Source organism: Typopeltis vanoorti, chromosome 2 (assembly GCF_054136105.1).
Source record: "Typopeltis vanoorti isolate ZY-2024b chromosome 2, IOZ_Tvanoo_1.0, whole genome shotgun sequence".
Lineage (NCBI taxonomy): Eukaryota > Metazoa > Arthropoda > Arachnida > Uropygi > Thelyphonidae > Typopeltis > Typopeltis vanoorti.
The window spans coordinates 42,520,120-42,544,569 of record NC_143550.1 but is presented as its reverse complement, the minus strand read 5'-3'; the positions used below and the strand labels follow the sequence as shown (position 1 = coordinate 42,544,569).

The window sequence follows — 24,450 nt, the reverse complement described above, 5'->3', positions numbered from 1 at the left end:
TTTGTCCACGAGACAATGAGCAAGGAAAACAGAGTTGAAATGGGCAAGAGACTTAAAATCCTGAGTTGGTGCCTCTAATGTTGCATAGAAAGTTATTGTAATTGTTGTGTTGAAGGTATTCTTAAGATGACTCCAATTTTGGACAGATTTTTAATGCAACCATTCGTGTTGAGGTTAGGAGAGTGACATAGCTATTGCTTACTCTAAAACGAGTCTCTCTGAACTGTAATAACTTCTGTATATCACATTGGCTTTCTTCCATTTAATCCTGTGTGAAGGGGTGACTCCCAGTTCTAACATGCCATAATGATGGCATTGAATGTATTTCTTTTTTTCTCTGAGACAGATGTTATTGGATCTTCCTGTCTGTCTATAGCAGGCCAAGTTAATGATCAGAAGGTACTTCACATATAATAAAAATCAGCTAATACCTTTTTATTCCCTTATAGGGAGTAGGCAAAGTCTTTTAACATGTAGCTTTTGGAGACAAGTGGACAGTTCAATCTCCGAAGATAGCTGGCCCAAGACTATCACTAATTATAAGCAGCAACCAATGTAGATACTGGCAAACAATTCTGCCATTTCTTGGTACCTTACCCTAACAGGATATGTTACTGTTTGAAATAATGTGGGTTCTACGGTCGATTTTCTTGCGTTTACCAGATGAAAAATCCAAATTTCCAGGAGAAAAAACCCACTTGCCCATTCCAGAGATCGACTAACTCAGGAACCAGTCGAAGAAAAGCTTAGAAAAAGTTTCTTCAGTCAGTGGACTTGGAACTTGAATATATCTTTGGGCAGCCTAGCCACTATACAGACCCTCTAGGCACTTCATACATGCATAAAATTTTATACTTCATGCAATTCTGTATGTAGCTGTCTTTAGTGTATGTCAGCTATTCTATAACATATTAGAAAAATATTTTGAATCAATGATGTGTCAAGTGTACAATGGTATATCAAAAGGGGTAAGACAGTTATTTGATTATTTTCCTAATGTAAATATGACGGTGTTGGCTATTTAGGCAATTGGAAAAACAGACACTGGCACTGAAGAATATAAGAGAAGTCAGAAGAGCAATCAGATAGGACAAGGAAAAGTTTTATACTAATGACCTTTATATTCATGACCTAAAGCACAAGTTTAAGCCCAAATTGAATGTCATCAAAGACAGGAATGGAGTAGTACTAACAGAAGAACTGGAAATTGAAAACAGATGGAAAGAATACTGTGAGGAACTGTACAATAGAGAGGATAATGAAAATTTGAAATGAAATGAAATGACCATGAAAATTTTGATTGGGAACCTACTCCAATTAGGCATGAGGTTGAAAGAGCAGTCAAACAGCTTAATAGCAATAATGCACCCAGGGCCTTACTGCATTTAGAGTGTTTCATACATTAATTACATGGATATGGGAGACTGGTAGAAGTTTTCTGCCACTACATAAGAAGGGAGATATGAAAGCTTGCAAGAACTGTAGAACTATTAGTTTAATATCTCATGCAAGCAAGAGATTTTATCAAAGATCATTCTAAATAGGATTGAGGCCAAAGTTGCTTATTCCTCAGGTAGAGATGCCTGAGGAATAAGCAGGGTTTAGAAAAAGTAAGAGTACCAGAGGGCAGATCCTTTGCCTTAGAAAAGTATAAAAGATTTAGACTTCCTATGGTGATGTGTTTCATAGACTACTCTAAAGCTTTTAACTGTGTTCAGCATGTGAAACTAGGGAGTAATATGAAGAATGGGTTTTCCTCAACAGCACTAACAAGCTGATAGCTAACTTTTACAGGGATCAAGAAGCCACAATAAGAACAGGTGTTGGATTAACTGATTGGCTTCAGATTGGAAAGAGAGTTTGGCCAGGCTGTCTTACTTTCTCCTCACTTGTTTAGTATCTATGCTGAGGATATCCTGTATTTGTATAGCATTTGACGAGCTTAAGACGGCAATTAAGATAGGTGGTAGATTGATCATGAGGATGTTAGCTGTTAATTTGAGGTATGCTGTTGATATGGTACTCCTCTGTAATGACAAAGAAGAATTAGGACATATTCTTGACAAAGTTAATGAAATCAGTAAGAACAGAGGCCTTCAGCTCAATCCTAGCAAGACAAAGATTATGGTTCTCAAAGGAAATACAGACAGGGAAGCTCCTGAGAAACAAGTGTACCTTAATGGAGAAAGAATTGAGGAAGTCAGCAAGATAGAGTACCTGGGATCCATTATTAATGTGAAGAATTGCTGTTCAGAAGAGATTATGGATGGCTAAAACAACAGTCAGAGACTTGTCTAAAATCTATCTCCATGAGAACAAAGGTGAGGATTTTGGATACAGCTGTTTTTCCAACAGCAACTTATGGATGTGAGACTTGGTACCCGAAGTATGAATGAAGTCTGATAGGAAAAGGATAGCTGCTTTTGAGATGTATTGCAGAAGGCTGTTGAGGATATCATATACTGAAAGGCGGACAAATAGATGGGTGCTAGAAAGGATCGGTAGAACTTTCAGACGTACAGATATTGACAGAAGAAGGTCGAAATACTTTGGAAACATTGAAAGGATGGAAGGAGGACTTCTCAAACTAGTAATAGAAGGTAAAGTTTCTGGAAAAAGAGGAAGAAGTTGAGACTGTCAATGAAATGGATGGATGGTGTGTGTCTGAAGTGAATGATCTTCAGAGAGTTGAAGCCTCCAGAAAAGCATACAACAGGACTACGTGACAAGCACTGGTGTGGCACATCACCGAGCCCATACAGCGTCTCTCAATGTCAAAGAAATGGATGGATGGCTGTTTAAGTGAGTTGCAAAGGAATCCCAAGTGTCTTTCCAATAAAGTGTCTTGCTTTATTGGAAATAAAGCAAGACACATGTTGCCAGACTATAGGTATGAAAACAGCTTATGAAGCAGAAAAATTTTGCTCTCTTTCCACTCCTTTGGAACTTAGGCCTAGTGTAATGAGCCATGTTAAACAAGATGTCAAGTCAGTTGTTAACTCCCTTGGAACATTCTTTCAAAATACAGTGATATATATCATGAAATCCTACCTCCTACTCACCATCAATCCTGTCTCCTTCTCAATGCATGATGATACATTCACAAGGATGAACTACCTTTATGAATTGCTAATTTATTATCAACTATACCCTCTGCAGTGGTTATCATTCTACCATTTTCACCAACCAGTCATCTTTCCGTAATTATTCTCTCTTCTGCTGATCACATATAAAAATAACTTTCTGTTTTTTCATTGGCTAATTGCTCCTCATACTGCACTTTTGCTATTCTTACCAAGGCTATTTTCCTTGTCTGTACTTTGTACTCATCATGCAACTGATTATTACCACTCATCGTATGCTGCCATCTCTCAGATTGCATGTTTAATCTCTTCATTCATCCATTTTAAGCCTGCCTCATTTAAATCTTCTGACCTTTTGAATACATTCAGACCCTCTGATTGATAGTCTTGAATAGGGTTCAAATAGCATTCATCTCCTTTCCATTTAATTCCTCAATACATGATATACCTGCAAGCTGTCTACCACCTTGTTAGTTCCATATATATATATATAGCCCTTCCTCATAAACCTGATCATATGACTGGCCACCAACCAGGTGATCATTTGGTGGTCTCTCTCACCAGCAAGGGAGATTTGACATCCCATTTATGATAACTTCCTCCAAGATTATCAAATGAATGACCCTTGATCATCAAATCCCCTCTGTTATGTACTACTCTAAGGCAGTTGTACCCCATAACTCTAAAAAATTTTCTCCATATGCCATCTCTTCATTCCAGTCTATATTATATTATAATTAAAATCATCCTCCTCTTATTTGCTCAACTAATTTGCCTAAACATTTCCTTGTCATTTCTCTTCATCCTGTCCACCTCTACCTCACTCTACTACACTGTCTCAGAATCACTGTCATGATTTTCCCCTTGCATAGGTAAACATCTCTGTTATCATCAACAGCAATCTCTTCCTTTCTATTTTCACAAAAGACATTGTACCCCTCCACCTCTGTTCTCATCAGGATGTTACCCTCATTCAACCATGTCTCACTTATTTCCAACAGTTTTGGGATAAATGCATTCAATCAATGCAACAATTTCATTCCCCTTATTTCTGATATTTCTGGAATTCAAAAATAAATATAGTAGTTCATTTCTGATTCTGTGACAAGTCCTACTGACATTACTTCTCTAAATGATTCCTCCACACCTTTCCTTGACTGCTCATATCACTGCCTAGCTCATAATTGACTCCAGATTCAAATGCTCCCATTGCATATGAAGCATTCCATTAATTTCTTGCCTGTTCACACATTCACTTCTACTTCCAGCATCCACCCTTTTCATGCAGTCTCCCTGTCCACCTTGACCTCACCCTGTTTCCTGTCTTGCATTTCCTATTCTCTCATTCTTCTCACTACTCATCTCTCCATTCACAAACGTTCTTTCAATCTTTCCTACCTACCTACTCTTCCACATCAGATCTTCTATTCACTGCATCCATTTCTCTCTCTCTCTCTCTCATAGCAGCAGTCTCTCCTGACATCCATTCTCACATTCTCTTTTATAAACATAAGGGCATCATAATCAGAAGGGGGATGACTCAGAAGAGAATGGGTAAATGATATAAGAAGTGGTGTGGAGAGAGTTTGCAGAATTGGACCACTGCAATGTATAGAATGAGATGACAGAAAATAGTAAGAACTGCATCAGTGGGCCTTTGATCCATAAACATTGGTGATGATGATTTAATTTTTTACATATAATATTTGTATACATTGATATACATTATATACTTATATAGATATACAATAATTCCTCAATTATCTGACAGCAGTTGGAAATGAATTTGTTCTTGGATAATTGAAGGGTTGGTTAACTGAAGGTGCAGTGCAGTTACATGGTGCTATACCAAAGGTCACCTAAACCATTTCAACGGTTGGTTATTTGAGGATCAAATAATTTTTACTCTTTTTATTCTTTATACATTTTAGGATTTTGTATGTAGTCTTTTGTGGTTATTATTATATGGCACTCCTGCGATGAGCCCTGGAACTCCAAAACTCATCACAGGAAGCTACACTAACAACACTATAAGTCACCATATGCACTTTACCACCCTGTATGGCATTTTTGTCTTTTCTGGTATTTAGACGTATACATTAATTGTTACTCATTATGGTAATTTTAGGAATGAGATGACAGTGTAAAGGGAACAGATACACAAGATATGTACAGGGGCACTAGATGAGTAAGAGAAACTGATGCGAAGAAAGAAGGCACGTCCAGAGCTGTAAATTGCACCAGTGGGTTGATTAGGCATTCTTCAGACCATGAAAATGAGCATTTCCTAGATTTTAAGCCCTGCAGTTGTAGTCTGTGCTACTATGGCTAATCAGGCAGGATAGATGACATCAGAATTTCTGAACATGAAGACTTTATCCAGTACTATACTACCACTGTGTCTTCTCAAAACTTGCAGACCATACCAGAGAAGATGGAAGGAGGTGACCTTATTTCACAGAAGTAAATATACATATGAAAGACTGTTCCTTGAATCTGCCTCTATCCTAAAAAATAGTCTAAACTTCAATAAATTTGAATGCATAAACTGCTTTAGATCTGGGAAACTAATCCTCAGATCTTCAGCCCAGTGACCAGTAATGCCCATTCTAGCCCACTAGTTTAGGCCTTTGTTCATGTTAGTTTTCCTTACTAGTAGTGTAAGAGAAACACAACTTCATATATCAATCTCTCACCGTGTCATTTAACAATGGCAAAATATAGGAAATAGTAACTAGTTTATATCATTAACATTGTCATCTCATTCCATCACAAGTATTTTTGTTTATTAATCGTGTGTGTGTAATCTCTCCCAGCTATTTTCCTTACCTAGTAGGCTAAACAAACACAGAAGAAGGCAATGGCAAACCACTTCTGTGTATATTTTGCCAAGAAAATCTTATGAACGGAGGCTTAAGTTATTGTGATATTGTGCTGGAAGATGTACACCCAGGTCGGAACACATCAAAATGGCTACGGGAAGAGCAGAGAGGAACTTTCAATGAAGTTAACAAGAATGATGTAGCTGGATGAAAGCCTTCTGGAAGTTCGACTTCTGATGGAATTAATCACAGAAGAAGACGCCTCTGCTTTACTGATTTACATAAATTAGGAACATGGAATGTAAGAAGCATGTATCAAGGAAAACTGGAACTGATAAAGAAAGAAATGAGAAGAACCTGGGTTAAGATTTTAGGAATCAGTGATCTGAGGTAGACAGGAATGTGTCAATTTGATTTCATGATGTATTACTCTGGACATGGAACTTTGAAGAAATGGAGTAGCATTCATAGTTAGAAGAGAATGCAGGAAATACATTTTGGGTTACAACCCAGTGTCTGATAGAAAAATTCTAATCAGAATAAAGCATATCCAGTGAATGTTACATTCATACAGGTATGTGTACCCACTACAGATTGAAATGAAGATGAGGTCGAAGAATATTACAACAGCATGCAACAAGTAGTTTACAGTATTCATAAAACAAATTTTCTCTTGATATTAGGTGATTGGAATGCAAAAGTGGGAAAAACGAGGCATCACGGGAAAATTTGGTTTAGGACTGAAGAATGAAGCAGGAGAAAGGATCTTTCTTTGATATGTTAAGAACATTTGCTTTATTGCAAATGCTTGCTTTCAACAACATTAAAGAAGATTGTACACATGGACTTCACCTAAAGATGAATACAGAAATCAGATAAATTATATTGTTGCCAGGAAAAGGTGGAGGAGTGCTATCCAAGCAGCAAAAACACTACCTGGTGCAGACTGTGAGACAGATCATGAATTATTGAAAGCTGAAATTAAATTGAAATTAAGGGCTAAGAAGAAACAAAAGGATGATATCAAATTTGATTTAAATCAGATAAATGAAGCATTAAAAATAGAAATCGGAAAGAAATTAAAAAGTTTGGAGAAGACAGGAAGAGAATTAGAAGAACTGTGGGAAGAAACAAAATCTACAGTCAGAAGCAGCAAAGAGGACGCTAGGTAAAGCAACAAGAAAGAAAGAGAGATTATAAATGATTGTCAGAAGAAGCTATTCAAATAGCAGAAGAAAGAAGAAAAATGAAACTTCAGAGAAACAAAGGGTTAGACAACTGAGTGCAGATTTCTAGAGACAAGCTAGGAAAAATAATGAAAAACATCTAACAAAAGGTGCAAGGAAATTGGAGAAAGCAATATGGAAAGAACAATTAATCTAGGGAAGTTTATCCCTAGATTACAGAATTGTAAAAAAAAAGTAATTTGGAAAAATGTCTAGTGAAAGAAGCAGCAGTGAAAAAAAGATGGAAAGAGTATGTAGAGGATTTATACAAGAAAGATAATAATATTGAAGGAGAATTTGTTGAGGAACCCATGATAATGAAAAGTGAAGTGATATCAGCAGTGGAATAGCTACGAAAAGGAAAAGCTGATGGAGTGTCACTGGAATTATTGAGAGCAGTTGGGGATGAAGTAATGAATATATTGACTGAAATTTGTCAACAAGCTTGGAAGAAAATAGAGATTGGTAGACATCAGTATTCATCCCAATTCCAAAAAAAATATAATCCCAGAGATTGTGAGAATTATAGAACCATTGCATTAATTTCACATGCAAGTAACATTATGCTGAAAGGGATCCAACAAAGGCTGGAGCTGTATGTGAATAACGAAATGCCACAAGAACAGGCAGACTTTTAGGACCAAGGAACTAGAGACCAAATAGCAAACATGAGATGGATTATGGAAAGAACAAAAGAATTTCAGAAAGAAGTATTCATTTGTTTTATTGATTATGAGAAAGCTTTTGATTGCATGGATCACAACAGACTATGGATTGTAATGAGATCAATGGGAATACCTGAGCATCTAATTCTCTTGTTAAGAGAGCTATATGACAACCAAGACGTTTCAGTAAAAACAGTGTTTGGAGAAACAGACAGTGTTCAAGTGGAAAAAGGGGTGCAGCCAGCTTGTATATTGTTGCCCTATCTTTTTAATATTTATAGTGAATATATTATGAGAAGGTCAACTTAGACAAAGATCCAGCTGGAGTTAAGATTGGTAGCAGAAAAATAAATAATTTAAGATATGCAGATGATACAACCCTCATAGCACAAACTAACAAAGATCTGAAACAGTCTATTCTATTGGTTAAGAGGGAAAGTAACTTATTTTAAATATCACCAAAACAAAATTGATGGTTCCTGGCAAGTGAAATGAATTTATAACAGAGGGAGATAAAATAGAAATCATTGAAAGTTATGATTTACTGGGATCCAGAATCAGAAATGACAATAAGTGTGAAGATGAAATTAAAAGAAGCATAGTTATTGGGGATGGGGGCGGGGGGAGCTGTGTTAAACCTGACAAAAATTATGAATGATAGAAGTATGAATAAGGCCAAATGGTATTTCCAATAGTCATGTATGGATGTGAAAGCTGAATTATTAAAAAGAAAGACAGAAAGCGAATTGATTCATTTGAATTATAGGTATGGAGGAGACTATTAAAAATGGCACATAGAGAGTATAAAGACAGAATGCCCTTGGAGACATTGATTGCTAAACAGAAAGTTGATGTATTATTCATCCCAATTGTAAACTTCGGGCATATTATGCGAGCTGATGAATCATTGGAAAAGGCAGTTATGTTGGAGAAGATTGAAGGAATGAGAAGAAGAGGAAGACCACAAAAAAGTTGGATGGACAAGATAAAAGAACTTACCAACTTTAATTTACAATTTCTGAAAGAAAGCACAAGAGGTTGAGTGGGATGGAGAGCATTTGTTCACAAGATCACCAACAGTCGAAAATGACTGGATTGCATATAACAAATTGTGTGTGTTCTCTGGCTGGTTTGCCTATTTTGTAAGAAACCTATATAAAGCTCATATAAAAACTACTTGCCTCATGATGGAAATTAAACTCAGAACAAAGGAAATAGCTGCTGTTAGAGGAAAAAATGGTGAACTTATAAAAAAAAATAAAGAAGCAATAATCAAAAGAATACAGGAAGTTTATACTGAACTCTATGAAGACAAAGACCGAGACATCCAAGAATCGTCTATGGATAACTTGAGTGAGGAAGAACATGATGCCCTGAGATCTTACGAGGTGAAGTGGAAATGAAGAATGGAATGGCTCCAGGAGAAGGTGAATTGGTGTAGACTTCTTAAAACTGGGAGGAAGCCTTGTCATCAAACAGCTGACTAAACTCTTTAATAAATGCCTGAAACAGAGAAAATTCCAAAAAATTGGAACAATTCACTTCTAATATTAATTTTTAAAAAGGGCAGTAAAGAAAAAATTAAAAACTACAGACCTATAAGCCTACTCCTCACCATATATAAAGTCTTCACAAAAAATTACAAATAATAGAATAAAATCTAAACTAGAGGGAATGCAATACTGTGAACATGCTGGATTTAGAAAGAATTACAATACTTTGGACCATATTCACACATTAAGACAGCTCATTGAAAAATCAATTGAATACAATAAACCCTTATATAGACTACAAAAAAGCATTTGATTTAGTTAAAATATCTGCACCACTAAAAGCACTTGAAACCCAGGGAACTGAGAAACCATATATTGAAACACTAAAACATATTTATAATAATGCAACTTCTGTAATTAAATTATATAAAAACAGTGTAAAGTTCCCAATACAAAAAGGCATCCGGCAAGGCGACACCATATCTCCCAAATTATTTACAGCCACACTTCTAAAGACTTCTAGAGAAAGTCTTTAGAAGCCTTGATTGGGAAACAAAAGGAATAAACATAAATGGAGAAAGGATGCATCATCTGAAATTTGCAGATGATATTGTCTTAATAGCAGATAATCTTGAAGATCTGGAAGAAAAGCTAAATCAGCTAAATGACGCCTCCAAAGTAATTGGATTCAAAATAAATAGAGAAAAAACAAAAATAATGATGAATAAATACATAAACCATAGAACTGTCAAAGTTGAAAACCATGAAATAGAACAAGTTACTTCATATGTATACTTGGGCCAATTGTTATCCTTTGAGGATTGCCAGAGAAAAGAGCTTGAAGAATTCAGCTTGGTTGGATGGCTTATGGAAAAATGAGAGACATATTCAGAAGTGACATCCCTATAAGTCTAAAAAGGAAAGCTTTTGACCAGTGCATACTTCCTGTCCTATCATACGGAGGAGAAACATGAACTTTAACAGAAGCCCTAAGCAAAAAAAAAGCCGAGAACAACACAACATCGCATGGAAAGAAGTATGCTAAAAATAACATTAAGAGATAGGAAGACAAATACCTGGATAAGATCTCAAACAGGTGTCATGGATATTATAAAATACATTAAACAGGCTAAGTGGAGATGGGCTGGCCATATTGCCAGGTGCAGTGACGGCAGATGGACAAGAATAACATCAGAGTGGAGACCAGTGGATGGAGCAAGACAAAGAGGAAGACAGAAGAAGGTGGAGGGATGAACTGGAACAAATTGCAGGAGTGAGATGGATGGAAGAGGCAGAAAACCGAGTGGTCTGGAAAACCATATGGGAGATCTTCGTCCAGCAGCGGACAGAACCAAAAGGTTGAAGAAGTCTTCTGATTGAGGGATCTTGCTGTTCTTCCAGTTGTACTATAAAGGTACCAAATGTCACATTTTCAACCTTGGACATGTGCGTTATAGCCTTAAATGCTAATGCTTGGAGTAAAAATTAACCATTAGTATTAAAGATTTAATATGTGGCAAGATGCAGAGGCTGCTTAAAAAAAAAAAAGCACAGGAAAGAGTACCAGAAAAAGGAATCAAAGATCATAAAAGGATTATAAAAAATGGCAAGATAAGGATGTTTAGGATGTTGGGAGTAATTACATCACAAAAATATTCATTGAGTTAGTGCAAAAAATATCCAATAGAATGCAATTATGAACACATTTTAGTATAGATGAGAAAAGCCTTTACACTCTAAAATGTGGAAAGAAAACTTAATACTTAAATATTGAAGAGTAAACATTTTACATTAACTATACTATATAATGTTTGAAAGAAGAAATAGAGTCCCAAATTATCTGAATAGAAATTTCATTGTATGTTCCTTTTTTAAAAAAAGGAGGGGTGTGAAACTAAATGTGAGAATTGTAAAGAAATTATTATTACTATTAAAGACTATCTAGGGAGGCCACATATCACCTGTACTCACCACCTCAAAGGCAATCCATTCTTATCATGCCACTCTATTGTGAGAAAAATCTACTCTTACCCCTATTTGATTGCATTCATTCTCAACTTCCATGGATGCCCTCTCACTACCCTCCCTAAAATGAAAACTTCTATCTATTAGTATTCTATTCTATTCTGCATGACCATTTTAGAAGTTTGTAAGTCTCATGATATTATACTTCTTTCTCTTGACCTCTTCTTAGTAAGTACTCCTTCCGAAACACTGATGTTAGTTCTCTTCTTGGTAACTGACCATGACCTCATCAAGTTTCTTTCACTGTGGACCACCATTCCCCAAGCCAGTGTCTTCAAATCCTCTAGCATTATAAAGATGCCAGATTGAAATGACTTCTTTTCCTTTAGTATTACACGGTGAGCAGCATTCATTTCAGACATTTTCTGGCCCACCCTGGAATATTGTATTCATTGCACCTGTAATTTACCCTGTATAGGTGAAACAGGATGCACAATTCCTATCCAAAAAAAATTAAAGTGACATAAATGGCACCTTAAATTTAATAACTATGATAAATCCACCTTTCTGATAATACCCTGATTACTATACATAGAATTGACTGGAAAGACACCTGTTGTTTACATCACACCAAAATGTGGTCTGAACATAAATTTAAGGTGGCCTGTGAAATTCTTATCAACCATCCTAATCTTAACAATAATGTGTTAAGATGGTCTAAAAATCCCAACAATATGGAAGGCACATATTCTACCCACATAACCTTTCTGTCTAAGAGTTAATTATAAATAGGACTGTACGTAATCCAGGATCCCTCTTAACTCTAATATAACAACTCTCATGTTAAATTAGGATGCACTTTTGCTGTAATAAAACTGTCCATATGAAATTGTTCTCTGATGATGTTATAAATAGACTATAGCCTTGATGTAGTTATTTTATTTTATTATTATTTTTCCTCACTACAGGTCAGGCCAGTAGAATAACCGTTTATCAAATCATTGTCTCTGGCATACTGTTTCAAATGTAATATAGCTTGTGTGTGTGTACTCCAGATGATGGATTTCTAACACAGTTGTAGTCTCAACAATTTGTCTGAAATGGAATGAATTCTATTACTTCTACTCCTCCTCCTTTCCATGGTGTGGCTATTATTTCTGGCTTCCTGATCCAAACACCTACTTGGGCTGAATAACAGAAATAATTCTTACTAGAATGACGGCCTTCTTTTCTCCAGTCCACCGAAAATTCCCAACCATTATCCATGCCATGGTTTTCTAACAAGTGTATATTAAAGCAGTCACAGGAAAGACATTCAGTATATCAGAAATAGCTCGAAATTTTAACATCACACTTGGCCTATACTGCAGCTTACAGCAAATGGGGCAGGAATCAATCAGCAAATCTAAATTTTATGATGAATGGACCAAATGTTGCATACTTGCCTACTGATCCCACACCAATGCCATTTGGATACAACATTTGTCATCCATGTTTTCCCAGCTCTCACATCCAAATGATACTATCATAACATGTTAACATAACATTATCATAACAAATGATACTATCTCAGAGATAAGACTAACTTACTTCTCTCCAACTCTTAAATGATGATGATCATCATTTAAGATATCCCCATTCATTTCATCAAGAAATGCTCACCCCTAGTTTTTCATACAAAAATCAGAAGAATCCTAAATAACTTGGATACCAACGAGTCATCTGGTCCTGATGGTAGCTTCAGAATTAATTTATCAATACTGACTTTTCAGTGGTTCCTGCTCAACAGGCATCTGTCCCACTGTATTCATGCAAGCCTATATTCAGCCCATTCCAAAAAAAAAAAAAAAAAAGATAAAAATCAGCCAACAAGCTACTGTTCAGTTGCTCTCTTACTTTAAGTCTCAAAAAAACCATGGAGAAGGTCATTAGCAATCAAATTCTTCACAACCTGGAATCTCACCAGCTGATTAAAAAAGACCAGCATAATATGGATTCTGACACTCTTACTCCAACTGATCCAGCATTTTTCTTATTACATTTGGACATAAGCCATGGAGAGGTTTGGAAAAGCTCGCCTCGTTGCTGTTGAGATTTCTAGGCCATTTGATCAGACATGGCCTGTCCTCTTTCTTTCTTTTGTAATTGGATTACCAGCTTTTTCTCTCTCTCTCTCACACACACACTACAGGTCTTGATAGATGGTTTCCTCTTCTCAGATTTCCCCACATAGAAATACCTTAGAGCTCTATACTCCCAACTCCCTCCTTGATCTCACAAACTTCATATTCTGTTTAGTGCCTAGCTGATGATAGTACACTGTTTCTCTTCTTCATTTGACACAACACACCTTGAAGTGTTCAATCATTAGAAGCCTCAAGATCTTCATTACCATTGGTTGCATCCTGAACTGATCTCTTTCAGTTCAGGGTACAACCAATGTGGATCAAGATAACCTTTTATAAATTTCAGTGCTACCAAAACACAGCCCTGGCTAATTTTCTTGCAAGAAGTATCTTATATTACTTCCTCTTTGATAATGTCCAAACAGAATTGGATTTTTCTTCTTTAGATCACCTCCAGCCTTTCCTGGCATAAATATATTTCAGCCATAGCTTTTGTATTCTCCATAAACACTCAGGACACTACTTCTCACCTCTATAACCCAAGTCTTGGAATTTAACTTGGGTTATTTATATACATACATTTATTATATTACTTTAAATATGTGATTGAACAGATGTTCCAAAAGTTGTATTTTTATGCAGTGGAATAAATTTAGTCATTATTAAACATGCTGTAATCTTTGCTTGGGAAATAAACCACTTAGTAAAAAATAATTTCTCATATTGCACTTTCAAGTCTGCATGTGCTCCTTTCTTTCAATAGCCAATGAAAAGAAATTGCTTCACTCAAGTGGCAATTTCAATAATTAATAAGTAGAGGAGAGTGAATGATTATGTATGATAACAGGGGGTAAAAAAGTAAGAATATATGTTTTTACTGTCAAACATTTGACAGCATCCTCAGAATAATGCACTAGAAAAGATAAAGATAAGCTTGGAAGATTTACAAAAATTATTACTTAAAATGTCTCCAAAACTCCTTTGGTGTTACACAGTGATCAGCATTCATTTCGCACAAATTATGGACTCTTCAACCATGTTATAAATAATTACTTTAATTTCCTGACATTTCAACCTTCATATTAAGGCCATCTGGAGTATATATATATATATATACACATACATACATACACATACAGGGTGTTCGGGATAAATTTGACAGTTTCGTAAGGAAAAAGAAAATCTTCTTTGTATCTATTAAATTTAATGAATTGACAAAAAAACATTACAGGCAGAGTTAATTACAATACTATCAACAAGATTTACTCAAAATAACCACCATTAGCATCGATCACAGCTTCAATTCTGCTTCGGAACCTCGAACAAGCTGATGCTACAGTCTCCCTGGGAAGGGCCGCAAAAACTGTTTTAATTTTTTCCATTAACTGGGCTTTTGTATTACTGGAAGTGCGATTGGTGTCTTTTTCAACTGCGCCCCATACAAAATAATCCATGGGGTTAAGGTCTGGGGAGTTTGGAGGCCAAACATTTGGACTGGTGAAGTCGTAGAAATTTTCAGACAACCATTTTTGACTTTTCCCAGAGGTGTGGCAAGGGGCCGAATCCTGCTGCCATACATACGGCCTACCATTGGCTACCCTTGTTATCCAGGGCTTGACTACAGTTAGCAACTCCACGAACAAAGCCCGAATTCCAATGCCAGGGTTCTTCAACACCTGTTCCTGCAGATTTGCGAGGAATTCTGCTGTACGAACGCAATCAGATCGTCTGCTAGGGATCTTTCTTCTTGCTACATCCTCGTAGTCACCATTGCAAGTCTCTAGTTCATGCCTGATTGTTTTTACTGTATTCAGGGAGCATTGGGCAGCAGTCGTAATATCCTTATCTTGATGGCGGGCACGAATCATCATGATACAAGTTATTCTCTTCCATGATTCAGGTGGGTTCCAGCTATCCATCCTTTCTGACATCTTGTATGTGAATGAAGAAGGGTCCAAACTTTTAAATGAAGAGAAGTGTGTGTTAATACATGTAACTTACGGAAAAATATAATTAATTATAAATATGTCAAATTTATCCCGAACACCCTGTACAGAGACAAGCTAAATTACATTTCATATAGTATGCTGAAGAGACAATAATTTGGTCAGAGACAATAATATAATCATTGTCTCTTCAGCATACTATGCAAAATGTTGTAATTTAGCTTGTCTCTCTATATATATATATGTGTGTATACTTCAGATGATGACCTTAATATGAAGGTCGAAACATCAGGAAATTGAAATAATATTTATAACAGTTGTAGAGTCCATAATTTGTGTAAAATGAATCTCTAAAACTTTCTTTCCCTTTCTCTCTTTCATTCTCTTTTGTGTTTTATCTTGATAATGCTGTTAATGTTTGGCTGAAAAACATATCCCTTTTTTTTTCTCATATTAAATTTTTTTTAATAAATGTATCCTTTTTTATTTTGCACAATCACATTTTTTCTTGTTATTATCTTTTTAATCAACTGTAGAAAATGACTGCTACCTGAAAAGCATAGAAACAGGATTGTATAAATCACTTTTTTCTTATATAATTGAAGACTCACTTTATTTACTGAAAAAGTTGACCCTTATAATACAAATACAAAACAGATGACTACTTTGCCTTCTAAGGTTTCTTTAGAACGTGAAGAAGTCATCTAAGGAAACTTTTTTTTTTGCTGAACATATGAGAATCAAATATCATCTAGTTCAGACAGAATTAATATGTCACTGGTTATCTGCTCCTAAGCAGATAACTGGTGACAATAGCAAGCAATCTAACTCTTTAAAACAAGCATCTATTTAACAGAATACATTTAAAGACATTCAAATATAGTCTCCATTCTTGTCAGCATACTTTTTTTTTTGTTGAAAAGTTTGATCACCTCAGCAGAGACCTTTCAATGGTAGTGAAGCATTTCCTACAGAATGGTTGTTTCAACGTTGTAAACATATTGAAGTGTAAAGGGCTGTATATGTCTCAGGACTGTACCAGTTAGAGAAGTAAGGAGGCACTTGCCATTTATATTTTCCTATAAGATCAGATTCTTTCTCCCTTTTGAAGTATTATATCATGGAAAGAACACCAGAAACAGAAAATGAGCAAGTTTAAAATGTAATAATGTTTGAAAATAAACATTATTACATCAGCCAAAGATCATGGATATGTGCTGAGCTTTAAAATAAGCACTCTTCTGTGACAGGTGAGAATTTTTAGTTCATTGTTAAAGCAGAAAAGAAATTTCAGTTTAATCATCTTTTTTATTTACGTAATGTTAATTCAGTGTCACGTATCATATCATAAATAATTTTTTTGTATTTTTACTTATTGTGCACCTCTTGGAGCATACTCGTCATTACAAATGCCTGTTTATAATTAGAAGAAACACACGTATAAACCACAGTGAAAATTATTTAATTGTAAATATTTCATCCTAAGTATCTTAGGACATCATCAGTACAGTATTTAAACAAAAATTAGGAATAACATACAGTTAGGGTGCATGATTACAATAGAATCTCATGAAAACGTGCATAACGTGCTAAAGTAGTACAAAAAAAAAAAAAAAAAATTATTTAACACAGTTTTGTATGATAATTTCCCATACTTTAGGAATAGTAAGAACGTCGTTGCGGTTTAGGTTTGGTCTGTGTAGTAGGGCTTCAGAACTTTCTTTCTATAAATGTTCATGTTTAAATAAAGATCTATGTAAAAGTTTAGCCTTTTCCCAATGGATCCTATGGTTTGGATTTTCAATTCTGTGTTGAGAGAGGCCAGATTTCTGCGGTTTCAGAAGACGAATGTGGTCTTGATGTTCCGAGATGCGTTTCTGAACAGACCTACCTGTCTGTCCAAAGTAAGATAATTTGCATGAGCATGGAATCTCATAAACACCAGGTAACATCAAGGGTGAGAATCAAATTATGCAAATTATCTTACTTTGGACAGACAGGTAGGTCTGTTCAGAAACGCATCTCGGAACATCAAGACCACATTCGTCTCCTGAAACCGCAGAAATCTGGCCTCTCTCAACACGGAATTGAAAATCCAAACCATAGGATCCATTGGGAAAAGGCTAAACTTTTCTTTTACATAGATCTTTATTTAGACATGAACGTTTATACAAAGAAAGTTCTGAAGCCCTACTACACAGACCAAACCTAAACCGCAATGACATTCTTACTATTCCTAAAGTATGGGAAATTATCATACAAAACTGTGTTAAATAATTAATGTTTTTTTTTTTTTTTTTTTTTTTTTTTTTTTTTTTTTTTTGTACTACTTTAGCATGTTATGCACGTTTTCATGAGATTCTATTGTAATCATGTGCCCTAACTGTATGTTATTCCCAATTTTTGTTTAAATACTGTACTGATGATGTCCTAAGATACTTAGGATGAAATATTTACAATTAAATAATTTTCACTGTGGTTTACTGATAGCACATCAAGATTTTGAACCATTACAAGTGTTAATATACACTATTAAAGTTGAGAAAAAAGTATTTCAGATTTTATTTGATTTAATTTTCAATTGTCTGCGAGTTGCTGCTATGTCATGGCATCAGTGACCCTTTCTATCTGACATTGTTTCAGAATCATAACTCAATAACATAAACCTAAAGGGTTTATGTTATTGGAGGTTTTTATAATATTGAATGCTTTACCCTTAAAGTTTATTTATAATTGCAGTGAATAACTTTTTTGTTTTCTCCTCCCCATAAAAGTGATTCAGGACATACTACAAAGTGAAATATTATAAAGTGAAAATGATCTGATATCATTAATAAATAAATAATAATATATGGTCATTTTTGTGCAATTGTGGAAAGATACATGTAGATCAGACTGCAAGAAGTTTTGAAATCTGCAACCAAAAACATTTAGTCAATGTTGAAAACAGAAAGGAAGAAAAAAGCAGACTCATAGCGCACATCCTCAATGAACATCACATGGTAAATTGACAAGCATCCTCCATGCCCTGATTAGAAGGGAATTACTTCAACAGGTTGTTCAAGGAGTCCTCCAAGTTCATTCATTCAAAAGGTTGCACTAAATAGAAACCAACAAATGATCCTTCATGACATTTGGAAGTCATTAATTAATACATGCAACATTCAAGACCTCTCCTATGCCAGTAATCACCTGCAAAGTTTACACAGCAAACGTAGAGACTACAATTAACACACCTAATGATATATGTGTGTTTAAACTATCATTCCAGTCTTTTCAATTTATAGATGTTAGTGACTATTGGAAAGCATTTTTTAAATTTTTTTAACTGTTTTTTTTTTTACTTAGGTTAAACAACCTCCTTAAGATGCTGTTAGATGCTTAAGATAGCAGCAAAACATATCGAGAAAATACATCTAGTATAAATAAATGTATACAAGTTAAAAAAATCTGATTATTTATTATTCTAATAAATGGCCATGTGTTATGGCTGAAATGTTTTTTTCACAGATTGAGCACATTAAGTCCTGTGGAAATGACATTTGCATTCATAATATTTGACTGTCCGAAAAAAGACTATTCTAAGTTCAATTCTATTTACTGACTAGAGGGACTTTTTCTAAGCCTTTCTTCAACCATTTCCCAAGTTAGACAACCTCTTGCACAAGTAAGCAGATTTTTTCTCCTGGAAACTTGAGTTTTTCCACCCCATAAACTTGAGAAAATTAACCATAGAACCATTATTTTCTACAATAATACCTTGTGTTAAGTTGGGACCGTTTGGCAGTGGGTGTATGCCATACTCTCTTCGCTGGATACCATTTAATATCATTAATAACTTAGGCCAACTATCACTGATTGGCTATAGGTGGAGATTGATTGCCCCTGTCTCACAAAAGTTAGGTGGGACTAAAACTGATTCATCTGTTTCCTTTAGGGAATAAAAGGCATTAGTGGATAATAATAATAATAAAAAATAATAATAACATATGTTCCAACACTGGTAATAAAGTTTGGCAATAGTCTTAACAGCAACTTATAAATTGACTGACTCTGGTATTGAACATGTAGCTATGATGTTAGGTATCTGTGGATAGAGCACATCCAAGGCTGACACCTGACTAGTGAGATATTTGCCTGAATGCCTAATAATATGAGCAGGGTGTGAAAAGTTTTTCAAGTCTTGCACTCATTTATGGTACTGCATGCCAATAGATTGTAGTACGTGTGGCACCTGTTTGTAATGGAGGAAATCTACCATTGATGATATCCCTTTTCATTTTTCATTCTGTTTCTATTCTTTCCTTTCCTTATTCTTTATGCTTTACTTCCTGAGTCATTTTTAGTTTCCTATATTCCAGACCATCATCACTGGGATCCAACACTGTGTCATGCAGTGTCTCTAATGGAAATCCAGAAAGTTATGTTAGAGACTTAATGAAATGAAACAGAGCACTGAGAAAGGATTAAAAATAATATTTAATTGTTCCAATATTTCACCTGTCACTGAGACATAACACTTACACAGAGACAACACAAAACTAAATGAAACATTTTGACTAGACTAGTTGGTTATGACTAGTTTTTTGTCCATGTGTTGCCTGTGTGTGTGTGTGTGTGTGTGTGTGTGTTACAAGTCTCATATCATTCTACCTGATGATATCTCAGTGACTGAGATGAAAATTGGAAGAATTAAATATTATTTTTAATCCTTTCTCACTGCTGTTTCACTCTATTAAGCCTCTAACATAATTTTCTCCCAGCTTTTAAGCCTTAACACACGGATATCCAGAAAGGTGGTATGTAGGTGTTTGCTAGAGTGAGAGTTGACTGTACTGGAAAGTTCCATTCAAAGCACCAAACATACAGTGTTAATCTGAAGGAAACTTATTATAACAAACTATCCATTAAGACACTTTTCCTTCTGTTCCTGTGAGAGTTGACTGTATTGTTATTATTGGGATTCATTCCTCTCCTGCTTTAAAGTGGTTGTATGTGATGTTTTTTATTTTTATTTTTTATTTATTATTTTTAATGTCATTGATTGTTAACAGGATGGAACGGTGGAAAAGGATATTTCTTCCTCTGCACTTTATCCCATTCATCACCTTGATGGCCATGAATTTTTTCCTGGTGATTTTGTCATTGAAAATAAAGGTATGTGAAACAGTTTTTTTTAAAAAAAATAATTTCTGATTAAAGCCTTTCTTAAATGATTTTTTTTACTGTTCATGTTTTTGTTCTTTTGTATATTCATATCTTCATCTTGTTAATGATAGCAGCGTTGTGAAGAATGCTAATGGATATATATATATAAAAATATATACACACACACACACAGTTGACTCTCACTGTAACAAACATGGTAATTTGCTATAGTGGATAGTTTGCAGAGTGAAATGCCCTTAGAATAATAGCATTGTATATGTGGGCTTTGGATGTGGATTTTCAGCAATATTTCACACAAGTGAGTTTTTTTTATAAAACTGCTTGCTATAACAGACTACAGAGGCAATGAAATATGAAAGCATATGACAAATTTAAAGACATTAAATCCAGTCAAGAAAAACACCATCACTTTAAAAAAGAAAAACATTGTACTTTAAAAATCATGACAGACACCTAGAAAACTAGCATTTTTCTCCTCTCCTCTATGGACATCTATAGATCATATCATTCAACTGATTTTAACCCAGGTTTGATATTGGTTACTTATATTGCTAAAGATCTAGTTTACTGAAAAATTCAGGCTTTTCATTCTGAAATGAAACCCTACCCTGTCAGGCACCTGTTTGTAGAGGAGAGGGACCTCCCAGTGATGGTACTGGCCCTTTTTGTTCTTCTTGTTTTTCTATCTGTTTCTTCCGATATTCCTTGCTTTACTCCTTATTACTATTCTGTCTTCCAGACCACCATCACTGGGATCCAATGCCATCATGTTTTTTTGTGAGGTGTGATGACCCATGGACATCTGGAAATGATGATCCTGGTATAATCTCAAACTAATTTGACCTCTGCTTCAGCAAGACAGGTGATAATGTATGGCCTAACCAAGATCAATCTGCTAGTAAGCTTCCCTACAAGGGTTAGTGGTCTTGCAGTAAGTCCCCTGCCCCCACGATCTACGGACATGGCCAAGTGCTTAGTGTGGCACCAGTATGCATTGAATAACCCTGGCATTACACACACACAAGCACAGTCATTGCTTGCTGGAGAGTGGAGAGCTCTAGTGTCAAATCTAAATCCCTTTGAGAACATATAATTTTTCATCATCTTGTTTATCGACTAGCCCAACCTTGTCTACAAACCATTGAAACATCAGCTGAAAACAAAGAAGCAAGAAACATACCAACTTTTTTAATATTACACTCACTCAGCTGAAGAATGTCCACTTGGGAAAATGTTGTCCTTCTTCATCCAGAAGGGTTTGGAAGAATTAGCAGATCTCCAAAATCAGTCAAGTTCTATTTAGAGGGCATTCTTAAAGAAACCAAAACTCAGACACAATCAGTGCAGCTCCTTTGTTTAATATCTGTCAGAGAAATATCAATGTCAGTTATCCCTTACACTTCGAACTACTCTCAAAGAGTAATATCTGGGTGGGATCATCTTAGATGTACCAGATGAAGATATCTGCTTCAAAATAAGGATCAAGTGACAGCCATGAAGAAAATATTCATAGGTAAGGATGGTCACATGGTTCTCACCAGAAATATCATCCTTATTTTTAATACACCTGAAACATCAACATCTGTGAAAGCAGGATATGGGTTTGTTTTACGATCACAGTGTATGTTACTTCATGCACTGGCAATAATCAGCTCACTTGCTCTTGCAATCCATAACTTCATACTCTGGGACCAGGGTTGCAGATGTTTATAATTATATTATGGGGAAAATGTGATATAAAATGCAAGTGTTATTTGCTATTTAGAATTTTAATTTTAATTCAATTAAAATTAGCATGTTTATATTAATTACGTTTTAGGAAAATGATATATGAAATGTTTTGTTTGCTTTGGTGTATGCATTCACCGACTTAAAGGGTCAGATTAGCTTTCAAGGACCACAAGCCATAGGTGTTTGTTTCTAGTTAGTCATGCTACCGTATTGGCTGTTTGCTTTGGCGTGTACATTCACAGACTTAAAAGGTCAGGTTAACTTTCGAGGGCCACTAGCCTGAGGGTTTGCTTCTTGGTGTTGGCTTTTCTGCATGGTGAACAATTTGGTATCTCTTCATCTCTGTTTATTGATCTTTAAAAAGATCTTTGGTCTTCAGAAAGACCTTTTTTAGCCTTCAGAAAGACTTTTTCTGCATCTACAATCTATATACTGGAATACATCTTGCCTATTTGGATAAAAAGCTCATGTACCCCATGATGACCTTGGCACAGTATTTTTAAAGTGATATCTGCTAGGTATCCCCCCAAAATGTATTTTCTTATGACTCCTTTTAGGAATTTCTCTCTTTGTAATTTCTGAGAAAATGCAAATATGCTACCTCAACAGTCATAATTTCTTAAAAATTAAAGCTAGTTACCTCACATTGTTTGCACAACTCCTCATCAAATGTACTTCTTCCAATTGCTGATGTTGATGACATTAATGACGTTACATAACTGATTACTTGATGAACTAGCCCTTTTTTTAACATAAATATCTGGCCAAATAAGCAATTCGTATGGCACTAAAAGCATTGACACGTGAAACAATACGCTACTGTTTCTACAGTATAAACAAATTGCTCTTTGAGCGATTACCACTCAACGATAACACATCAGAATTAAGTTATAATTTCATAAAGTAAACATGTTTTCATGTCTAATTATTTCATTCATGCATATTTTCTTCTAATTGTACATAAAAGGAACATATCAGTAGATATAAATAATTTTTTCTCAGTTTAACACAAACACTAGTTTTTCATGTGAGCCATCATTGTTTTTCAAGGCAAAGCTATGGTTGTAAAAAAAATATCTCGGGATATCTAAACTACCTAGTTAAGCCCTACATCATGCTTGCTTTAAATGTCAGAAGTATGGTCAAAAATACACCTCTCTGATGTTTCAAGTTCCTTAGTATTGAAAGAAAGTTTTGGCACTCTTAAGGTTTCTGCTTGGTCTCTGACAAGAACCAATCAGTTCAAAACAGCTGTCAGGTCAGTGAAACCTTTAAAAAAAAAATGGACCAAATTAGAAAGCGAATATATGGGTCCCTGGGCAGTATGCATGTTTTGCAAAGTGGTCTGCGCTAGGGCAACTCGTAAATGCCGGTGGGCGTATTCCTGTAAGTTCTCTGGTCAACTTATTTTTACGAAACTTTCATAGTTTCTACATTCGGCATTTGAAATAATGCTGGATCTAATATTCACTTGATTTTTATTATTATATTTATGTTAATTATTATTTTATTTATTTTTTTTTTTTTTTTCTTTTCACCAGAGGTGAGGCTAGTGTAAATGATTAACAAAGCATTTAGATTTAGCTTACTTTTGTGTAGTGTCATGTGTATATATGTTTTCCTGATGATCTCAATATAGAGGTCAAAATGTTGAGTGTTATGTTCTTAATTATAAGTAATTACTCCAACACGTGTGCTTTTGAGTCCATAAATTCTATACATGAATTTTATTTAATAAGTTTAATTATTTTTTGAATATGCATTGTTTTAATTTGTTAAACAGAATCTAATTTGCTTTAAATCTCAAGATATGAACCTGAATTCCTAACCACTTTATTTCTCAACAGTAAAGTAATTTCAGGTATCTTGTAGACTTATGTTTTTCACCATTGCCACCTTCTTTAAGTTGGTTATACCACCTGATAAATTTATTATTAGATTTATTAGTGTGAGAGATTGGCTTAAATTTTTTAACTGCCATTCTATTGATACCTATGAACATTTGAATAGGATGGATGTGTGTGTCCACAGAACTCGGAGTAAGCAATGGGTGTCTTAGGTAAGTTAAAATTAAATCATAAACTACAAATAGTTCATTATTTCTTATCTGAAGGGGAATCTCGTACTTACCATCATTGACCAACTGTTGATAAGTGAGGTGGTGTCCACAGATATTGATAGCATACTCATAACTGTCAAGACATTGCAGTTTCCTGTTCAGTTA

General features: G+C 35.0%; 1 protein-coding gene across 1 annotated transcript in view; it reads left to right on the top strand.

Moving 5' to 3' along the window:
* The window catches only part of LOC150108966 ((E3-independent) E2 ubiquitin-conjugating enzyme UBE2O-like), a 360,964-nt gene that overhangs the window by 97,803 nt on the left and 238,711 nt on the right, over nt 1-24,450 (top strand). The window contains exon 9 of the mRNA XM_090411140.1: nt 20,381-20,483. Coding sequence (XP_090267266.1) covers nt 20,381-20,483 — 103 coding nt within the window. The remainder of the gene's footprint in view (nt 1-20,380; nt 20,484-24,450) is intronic.